This window comes from Gossypium raimondii, chromosome 10 (genome assembly GCF_025698545.1).
Source record: "Gossypium raimondii isolate GPD5lz chromosome 10, ASM2569854v1, whole genome shotgun sequence".
NCBI classification, from domain to species: Eukaryota; Viridiplantae; Streptophyta; class Magnoliopsida; order Malvales; family Malvaceae; genus Gossypium; species Gossypium raimondii.
Genome location: NC_068574.1, coordinates 37791 through 48451, shown reverse-complemented (window position 1 = coordinate 48451; position 10661 = coordinate 37791). Strand labels below are relative to the sequence as shown.

General features: G+C 35.6%; 2 protein-coding genes across 2 annotated transcripts; both read left to right on the top strand.

The window, feature by feature from the left end:
- Positions 1–922: 922 nt before the first annotated feature.
- Positions 923–4360, top strand: LOC105777522 (uncharacterized). Its single transcript, XM_012600849.2, has 6 exons — positions 923–1151; positions 1340–1600; positions 1683–1856; positions 2089–2195; positions 2681–3006; positions 3579–4360. Exons 1-6 carry the CDS (start codon positions 1032–1034, stop codon positions 4055–4057), a joined length of 1467 nt encoding a protein of 488 aa, XP_012456303.1. The 5' UTR covers positions 923–1031; the 3' UTR covers positions 4058–4360.
- Positions 4361–4623: 263 nt separating this feature from the next.
- Positions 4624–8200, top strand: LOC105778503 (putative leucine-rich repeat receptor-like serine/threonine-protein kinase At2g24130). The gene is made up of 2 exons (XM_012602219.2): positions 4624–7647; positions 7728–8200. The coding sequence occupies exons 1-2, from the start codon at positions 5193–5195 to the stop codon at positions 8138–8140; spliced, it is 2868 nt and encodes a 955-aa protein (XP_012457673.1). The 5' UTR covers positions 4624–5192; the 3' UTR covers positions 8141–8200.
- Positions 8201–10661: the final 2461 nt, after the last annotated feature.

The window sequence follows — 10661 nt, the reverse complement described above, 5'->3', positions numbered from 1 at the left end:
ATTTTAGCTCACAACTTTATTTATTATTATTTAATACCAACATTCTTCATATTATATGATATTAAAATTATATTTTATTCAACAAAAGTATATTTAAAATATTAGTTGGCAAAATCGATATATATATTATTCTTATTTATACAGTGGAAAGATTTTGAGTCAAGTCAAAGATGACAAATCCATCTTTATCTTTACTTGAAAGAAAGAAAAAAAAACAAGAAAAGAAAAATCCAAATTGCAAACGTTATCGACAAAAAAGCAGCTTACGGGGAATCCCATCTCACTGTCCGACGTGTCTCTACACGCCTCTAGATTTTCCACGTGTCGCTCTTTCATTCAGAAGGCGACAAAACAAATAAGTCCCACTGAGGAAGGTTCCCGAAACTCTGGGCCCCACACTATCCAAATCTAAAACAACTGCTCGTGCCGACACGTGACTCAGCCGAAACCTTCCAAAACAGATGACGTCACCGTATCTTTCAAAATGACAAAACCAGCCCTCATGCATCATAGTAATGGAAACTGCAGAGTCAAATATTTATTGTTATCCCTGATAGTTTACATATGAGAATAATATTAAAACCCGCTGATTCACATAATCAAATATCTAATTTGAATAAATTATATTATCGTAGATAATTAGCTCAGATACCAAAATTGCTTACTAGCTTTACCTTTTTTTTAGTTTTTTATTTTGGCTTGCTAAATTTAAATAATTTTTAAATTAAATTTAGATACTAATAATTGAAATTTAATGCGATCGCAAACTGATACGGATATAATAATATAGAACAAGGGCATATCCGTCATTAGCAAGTCCACCATCCAGCGCTGTAATCAAAACGACACGTCGGCGATTCTACTTGGCACGTGCAGTAAGTAAAAACAAAGGCCGGCATTGATCAACCTGCCAGCCACTGCTGTTAAAAGAAAAGATCCTTTAGTTTTTCTTGTGCTTCAGACTCTTCTGAGAGTTTCAGACTATTGAAAGAACAAAGCACAAAAAAAAAAAAAAGAAAGAAACTGATCAGATGGTGCAATTGATGAGTTCGGGGAAAAGGGTATCCGTGAAATTGGAAGTTGAAGAATCTCTAGAAGAAGAGTTGGCCTCTCTTCACAAAAAAAGATCAAAACTCGACCTTTATTTACAGGTATAATTAAAAAAAGAAGAAGATTTTTTATGGTTCCTTTGTTGGTATTTCATTTATGGGTTTGTTTCTATTCTGGGTTTCGGCTAAAAATACTAAAGGTTCTTAGTTTTTGGAAATTTGTCGCTTGAATCTGATTTTGTTCAATTTGTTTGCTAAATTTATGTTTTTGGATTTGTTAATCTGAGCAGGAAGGTAACGTTGAAAGTGGGAAATTTCCAATCTCACCATCATTGTATAACCCACTGGATGAGCCAAGTCCACTTGGCTTGCGTCTGAAAAAGAGTCCATCTTTTCTGGACCTGATTCAAATGAAACTTTCACAGCAAAATGCCGATAAGTTAACAGCTCATAACAAGAAAGATAGTAAAGGAGTTTCAGTTTCTGGGGTACGGGATAAGCTCAAAGCCTCAAACTTCCCTGCTGCCATTTTGCGAATCGGTTCTTGGGAGGTAAGTTTCATCACTTGGATGATAGTTTTTTTCTTTTTCCCTGTCGAGAGTTTGAATTGATTGAGGCATTTTCGGATTGCAGTATAAGTCAAGATACGAAGGGGATTTGGTGGCAAAATGTTACTTTGCTAAGCACAAGCTTGTATGGGAAGTGCTTGATGGTGGTCTCAAGAACAAAATTGAAATTCAATGGTCAGATATTGTAGCTATCAAGGCAAATTATCCTGATGATGTTCCAGGGACCTTAGATGTAGTGGTAATAATCAAACTTATGCCATAAGCTCTTCTCTCTACATACTTGGTAATATAGGAATAAGCTGCTTCAAATTATACTTCCTGGCAAATCGTGTTCATATAACTTCTGATGCGTTAATGATTTATCATGCCATGATGTGCTGCATTGTCAGCTCTACTTAAATCTTCTCTTCTGATCACTGTGAATATTTTGATGTAATATTTATTTTAGATGCAATTTTTGTTTGCTACAGTTGGCAAGACAGCCACTTTTCTTTAAGGAGACAAATCCACAACCTAGGAAGCATACTCTGTGGCAAGCAACCTCAGATTTTACCGGTGGACAAGCAAGCGTACACAGGTACTACTGTTGACCTTTAACTTAACAATCAGTTAAAGAAAGAATTTAAATAAGCATTAAATATTGTAAATATTTAAAATATTTATTTATTGGACTAAATGGGTATAAATTCGAGTCATTAAATGATCAAATTTCATCACATACAATATATACTTCAATAAGAAACTTTGAAAGCGGATTTTTGCCGGTTCTTTAAACTCCCTAGTTTAATGATATATATATTGGACTGGACAGACATCAAAATTCGAACCGAATCCCGGTTCAACGAGCCAGCTTTTTTTTTTTTTAAATTTCAACTTTTAGTTTCTAATTGTAGCAGGTCATTGAAGTGAATTCACTTCTACTGTTGTCTTGGTGACTTAACTGCATTGAGTGCCATTGTCTTAGTTGACCTTGATCATATGAGCATTGACTCAATTGTTAAATGTTGTTTTGTATGCACATTGAATGTCATGTAAGGGTGGTGCATTCGTTATATATTGCAGGCAACATTTCCTACAGTGTCCACCGGGTCTTTTAGGGAAGCATTTTGAGAAACTTATTCACTGTGATCCGCGTCTCAAATTCCTAAGTAAACAGCCAGAAATTTTGTTAGAGTCAGCATATTTTGAGTCCAGGATATCCGGTTTCGATGGTTTGGATGATGCTGGCCATAGCATTGAGTTAAAAAGCGAGGAGGTGCCTACTATCTTCAGATTGCAGGATCAATCATCGCCATCAACTGTTCAATCTCCTTCCTGCATTAATGAGCAAGATTTCGGTGTTAGAGCATCTGACAATTTTTGCCAGGGAACCCCATCACCTAGCTCAGGTAAAATTAACATCGTTCTAGTATAAATTTGAAAGAATATCTATATTGTTTTTGGCTGTAAGTAATAGAGTGTTTGATAGGGAACAATGGTTATCATCTATGTTAATCCATTTTTGGCAGGAGTTGTATTTTTTTCAAGTTGTTCAATGTATTTAAACTGTCATGCCCCTGTATATCTACATTTGGATATGTATAGACACAAGTACTTTTAGGAAAATGAAGAGTCTGAGTAACATAATCATTGTTTTGGTATCCGCTTATTCGGAGCATATTTTTTTTCTGTAAGCGGTAATTAATTTTGTTTTGCTTCTCCTGTGGTCAAGCGAGCATTATGAACTGATTATTACAATTGGAGTGCGTTCGTTTCTGCTCTGCAACTGCCAATTCATATATTAATTGTTCATATGATAGGTGAAATCTTAACTACCCTGGTATTGACATTTGGTGCTTGAATCTGTTGGTAGTAATTGCAAAATTCGGAACAATTTCCAGCACTTTGTTTGCATGCTTTTATAATGGTGTTATTGCCTGCCGCTATTTAACAAAGCACGTACCGTTGTATTTGTTTACAGTAAGGGAGGCCCATGTTATTGAAGAAATTAGAGGTAGCAGGGCGAAGGAATGGGATAGGATTAATTTTCCGGAACTTAATGCATCCATGTCGATGACCGATCTAGTGGATCATATTGGGAACTGCATAACTGAACAGATGACAGCTTCGGTTGAGAGCCAAAATATCTTGGAGGAGATCACGCAATACTTGCTCAATGATTCACAGCATACAACAGCATCAGAGGAAAAGTCCCTAATGTCTAGGGTCAATTCTCTTTACTGTCTTCTGCAGAAGGATTCAGCCACAGAAGATGGCAGCAGCTTAGTGCCGATGGATGATGTTGCTGGCTCTAAGCTCTCGCACCCCATGTCAAGGAAGGATTCAATAGGGGATCTTCTTCTCAATCTTCCCAGGATAGCTTCGATGCCGAAGTTTTTATTCAACACCCTGGAAGATTCCGATATTAAATCCAGAGCAAGTAAGAAGAATGTTTTGTGAAGTTTTTTAAACAAGTATTGATACCAGAATCTACTGATGGTAAATATGTGTCGAACTCTACTGATAAAAAATTTCTAATCCAAGCAATGTTCCTAAGCATAAATGTGCCAATCTTGAGATAGAGACACGGTGGTGTCATAGATGTTACAATCAAGAGGTCTAATTCAAGCCATCATACGGCTTCTGTCTGCCTTAACACGTATAGGTTGGACTTTAGAGTTTAGACCCCATTTTACAAGTACGGATCCATCTGACTTGACTTTGACTTCTATCACTAATTATAATTACTGTATATTTTTCACAGTTTTAGATCAAATGGATAGGATGCTTGAAAAAAACTTAAATTACTATGCATATAAACAACTCGCATCAGTATAAAAAGGACGGTAGTTATTTCATTGTTAAGGGAGCAGAAAATTGGTTGCATAATCCCATGATTTTGATCCTGAATAAAGCTTTTTTTTCTTCCCAAAGGAAGGATTTAACAATAGTAATACGCACTTTTAACCACTAATAAAAAATGTCAACTCTTTTTCCTTTTAGTACAAAACCTAATACTTGAATTCAAAGTAGGATGAATATGTTATAATTTCATATTTAGTACGTAAATATGGAATACAAATATATATTAGAAAAAATTTATTAACTTAAAATATCATCTCAAAACCACACAAAAACATCGACTGTGACTTTAGTAGAGAAAAGAATAAATAAATATGGATGAACGGGTGGAGTGGTTTGTGCTTATATGACGAGGTGTTCCATTAGCTTAGATTTAAATCCGGTTGATGCCCTACTGTACTAGTCTAAATTCACAAAGCAATTGTTTTCTGCTCTTTGAATGGCTATCCATCCCCTTGGATTGAATAGCAGCAAGCAATCTTTAATGGATATAATGGGATTGACGAAAAACACTGCATATTAGTCCCTTTATACATCATTCTCCCCACTGACTAAAAAATCCATTTCCACTTTCACTTATGTAGCTAAATGAATAATGGAAACAATTTGCTTATACCACTTGTCACTCTCACTCACTGCCTCAGTTGAATTTAATGATTGTTAATTATGTAGGTAGTAGTAGGAGGAGGAGAAGGCGAGTTTTTTTATCAACTTGCCAATATATCCCTCCCTAATGGCATACATTAGATTAATTTTTTTTCTTCTCCTCCAGCATTTGGTTTCATCTAATCATCATCATTCTTTGCTTCAAGACAAGGCTGCACTTCTGGCATTCAAGAAATCGATATTTGATCCTAAATCCGCACTTACCAACTGGATAGATGTTGTTCCTGTCTGCAACTTCAGTGGCATCACATGTAACAAGCAACATCACCGTGTGCAGGAAATCAACCTGTCTGGATACGGACTTGGGGGGAAAATTTCACCTTTCCTTTCAAACCTCACCGGCCTTCGACACCTAAAGCTTAATGAAAACCATTTCTACGGCGCCATCCCCCCAGAACTTTCCTCCCTCCGTCGCCTAACCATGTTTATTGTTATGGAAAACTACTTGACAGGTAGCCTGCCGCCTTCCTTTTTCTCCAACTGCACTAACTTATTGGTCATAGATGCCTCTGTCAACAACTTCACAGGTCAAATTCCTGACCAAATTGGAGACTGTCCAGATTTATGGTCCCTCAATTTATACAACAATCAATTTACAGGCGAACTTCCTGCCTCCCTAGCCAATATTTCACTGTATAGTCTCGATGTGGGATACAATCTTCTTTCAGGTGAACTGCCTTCAGACTTGGTACGGAAGTGGCCTGATCTTGGAAATCTCTATTTATCATATAACAAAATGACCAGTCACGACAACAACACCAACCTCTATCCATTCTTTGCTGCATTGAGAAACTGCAGCAATTTGAGTGAGGTTGGATTGGTTGGCATGCAACTTGGAGGAAGATTACCAACCTCCATCGCTCATCCTACTCTACGCTTGCTAGACTTGCAAGACAACCACATCTCTGGACCCATTCCTCGAGAAATCGGGAACCTCACGAATATTACAATGCTGAGCTTGACGTCCAATCTTCTAAATGGAACAATCCCGGAGGAGATTAGTCTATTGTCAATGCTAGAACAGCTTTTTTTGTCCCACAACTTTTTAAGTAGCAGAATTCCTGCAACATTAAGCAAGCTCAATCATCTCGGTCTGATTGATCTATCAAGCAACAAATTCTCCGGTGAGATTCCACCCAGCTTGGGAGATTTGGGACAACTTCGTTTTTTGTTTCTCAATAACAACCTCCTTTCAGGGTCAATACCACCAAAACTACTAAACTGCAGAAATCTCAACATGCTTGATCTATCCTACAATCAATTGACAGGGAGAATCCCTCCAGAGATAGCTGAGCTACGTGAAATCCGAATATCCATAAATTTGTCACACAATCATCTCCAAGGACTGTTGCCGATCGAGCTCAGCAAGCTAGAAAATGTTTTAGAAATGGATCTTTCATCAAACAACCTCAGTGGGAACATCTTCCCTCAAATATCAAGCTGTATCGCGGTGACTATCATAAATTTCTCACATAACAATCTTCAAGGGCAGCTTCCGGATTCACTAGGTGATCTGAGGAGCCTCCAGGTATTTGATGTTTCAAGAAACAACATATCTGGAAAGATACCAATGAGCCTGAGCAAAATCAACCTCACATTTCTCAATCTTTCTTTTAATGACTTCAATGGAATGATTCCCTCTGGTGGGATCTTCAATTCATTCACAAATATGTCATTCTTGGGCAATCCGAGTTTGTGCGGAGTTGCTTCGAGTAGGCCAATTTGCCCTCATAAGAAACACTGGTTTCGATCGCGTATGTTCCTGGTTATCTTTGTCATAATCATAGTTGTTTCAGTGCTGTTATCCACAGTATGCTGTATGATTGGAATCCGGCACATTAAACTGATGGTTTCCTCCAGGAAAATTGAAGGATCAAGAAGAAAGTCTGCAGCACTGAAAATAACACAAAATTTCCCCAGGCTGACATACAAAGAGTTATCAGATGCCACTGGGGGATTTGATGAACATAAACTAATTGGTACAGGTAGCTATGGGCGTGTTTACAAAGGAGTTCTTCCGGATGACACAAGCATTGCCGTAAAAGTGTTACATTTGCAGTCTGGAAATTCCATAAAAAGCTTCAACAGAGAATGCCAAGTTCTGAAGAGGATTCGGCACAGAAACCTCATTCGAATCATAACAGCCTGCAGTTTACCAGATTTTAAGGCTTTGGTTCTTCCTTACATGGCAAATGGAAGCTTAGACAGCCGTCTCTATCCGCATTCTGAGTCAGGCTTTTCGGATTTGACTCTAACTCAAAGAGTTAGCATTTGCAGTGACATTGCTGAAGGGATGGCCTATCTGCATCACCATTCCCCTGTCAGAGTCATACACTGTGATCTAAAGCCCAGCAACGTTCTCCTAAATGATGATATGACTGCACTGGTTTCCGACTTTGGGATTGCAAGGCTAGTTACCACAGCTGGAAATGGTGGTGGTGGTGGTGGTGGTGGGGCTATAGACAACATGGGAACTTCCACTGCAAATATTTTAACCGGATCCGTAGGTTACATTGCACCAGGTTAGTATTTAAAGATTCTTAATAGGGTCATCAATATTGCTTGCTCTCCTATGATTAAAAATAACGGTGTGTGAATGCAGAGTACGGATTTGGATCAAATACATCCTTCAGGGGAGATGTGTACAGCTTTGGAGTTGTAGTTCTTGAGATGGTGACACGAAAACGACCCACTGACGACATGTTCGTTGGGGGTTTAAACCTGCAAAAATGGGTGAAAAATCACTACCATGGAAGGCTAGAAAAAGTGGTTGATTCATGTCTGGTGAGTGATTCAAGGGATCAGTCAGCTGAAGTGAAACGAATGTGGGAAGTGGCCATTGAAGAACTTATAGAGTTGGGTATTTTATGCACCCGGGAAACTCCATCTAATAGGCCTACCATGCTTGATGCCGCTGACGATCTCGATCGCCTTAAGAGATACCTTAGTGGGGATTCCACTGTCACCTTCGCCTCTTCTCTGGGAATTTCTTCTTCCACTCTAAGTAATGACTAACACCCATCATTGATTGTATTTGGTGTATATATAAATAAAAACTTTACACTGATACTAATACCTTTGTTTATTCATTTCGCCATCTACGATGATGCAAATATACTTCGTTATTTCACCAATATATATATATATATATATATATATATATACTTCCTTATTACAGGATTAAATGTCAATTAACATAACAATCATTATTCCTACCACTGCTGAAATGCTTTCACTAGGACGGCTTCTGGTTCTATCTATCCTTCCCGGCGTAGGTAAAATCTTTAAGGTTGACGTTATTATTAATGTATGAAGCATGTTTAGTTAAAATTATATAATATCAACTATCAGCCTATTGAAATTTAAATAAATATATAATGCTTTTAATATAATTATGACATATGATACAAGAATTTAAAAGAAAAAAAAAAGAAAGGAGATGGAACAAAGTATATGGTTATCTTGTTATTCCAATTTCTTAAATTAGCATATAAAAATATTCTGACCTGCTACTGCTAGTTAGGACTTAGGATTGTAATTGGACCAATTTTATCATATTGTAAGTGGACTTTCCACCAAGACATAATATATCAAACATTGAGTTCAATTATATGAAATAAAAAGATTAATGGTGGATTGCATTTTCATGACAATGACCCTTAATCCATAGTTTTAAAAGGCTGAGTTATTATAATATATTGTATCTAATTATGAGGTATAATATAATGGTTGTCTGGTTCATTCTTTAAGTATAAGGTTCTGAGTTTAATATATATTTATGGGAATGAATGAATGGTCTTGATATTATTTTACACATGCCTTTGCACATAATTAAGAAGCATTGACGCCTCATCAAGCATTTTACTTGTGTTACATGTTTTATACATATAATATGATGAGATATATGTCCAATATATTTTAAGACAATATATTTATACATGTATGATGGACATAACATGGAATGACTTTTTTACAATATTTTTCTGAAAATTAATAATCATCAACAGACTAAATTCTACGAAAATTAGATACTTTTGTTTAATTAAATATTGGCTAACAATACTTTTCTCAACAAATTAATTATATTAGAAAGAGAAGGATACATATTTAATTTATATAAAATATAAATTAAACTCTGTTTTATCATATTTTTGTTTTATAAAAATTAAAATCATCTATTTATTATGTCCATGTTGGATAATAATCATGTATTCATGCCCACACTAATTCAAAGGTTATTTTTCATTCCTAGCTAATAGGAGTATTATTTTCTCTACCAAAAAAAGTCATATTATAATTTCAAATCAACTCTACATCATTAGAGTTTGCCTAACATTTCTGCACTCGAGCTGATCCAATCATATTTAATAATTTACGTTTAGTTATAAAATATGTAAACATTGAAATAAAATAAAATATATTTAAATCTTCCAATATTATAATAAGGAATTAAAGTGCACAAATATCAAGTGTCTGTTTCCTTCCAACTTTAAGATGAAAGCATGGGCGATAGCATTACCAAAGCACCAACTCAAGATTATGATGAATTAATGTATTGATTTGAAAATGAATATTACTATATAAAATAATATTAAAACAATTTATATTAATATTTATAATTAAAATTTATGCCAATATTAGTATAAATTTATACTGATAAATATAACCACAATTTATGCCAAGTCTACACCGGAAAAAATAAATAAAAAAGTACTTCATTTTTTTATTGGAAAATTTATTAATTCATATTATGAACACGATTATATAATTCAAGGAAAAAAATAAGCACTCATAGTAAGCGGTGAAAGACAAAATCCATTAACACAATAAATGTTTCAGTCTCAACATCAAATGAACATTATAACACGTTGACAATTAGTTCCCTCACAAGTTAAGCACGACATATTTATAGTGATTGTAAGCATTTAATACAATAAGAAAATCAGCCTAAGATGGTCCAAAGCGGCAGGCAAAAATTGATAAAAGAACTGAGTATCTACCAAATTAGAGAGGACGACGACAAAACCATCTCTAAAATCACTTGCAAAAGCAAGACTAAATAACATGCTGCAAATGTCACGGGGATAAACCTTTCCTCTAGCAAATCGCGTGGCCTTAGGCAATTCCTTCACTTCAAAAGTGCCAAAATCAACCTAATTCTCTCAAATTGAGAATTCTCGTAAAAATTCTCTAAAATGCTCTCAACATATTAACTCGGAAAGAATAAAGTTATTACAAATGAAAGGGGAAATCTCTATTCATAGTTGAGTTCCCCAGATCCAACCGTACTTACATTAATGGTTGAGATTAGTTTCCATCTACAGTAATAGAGTCCGAAAGGATTCAAATTCTATACATGTTTATCCTTTAAGATTTTACAATAATTATCTTGATAAAATATAATTTAGTGGAGTGTTTAAATTTAACCAGGATTCAAGCAGATGAGTTTCTCCATGGGTTCCACGAATCGGGTCAGTTCATGTGGGTCAAATGAGCTCCATTTCATAAGTTAACCTTTATGGGACATTTTGTACGC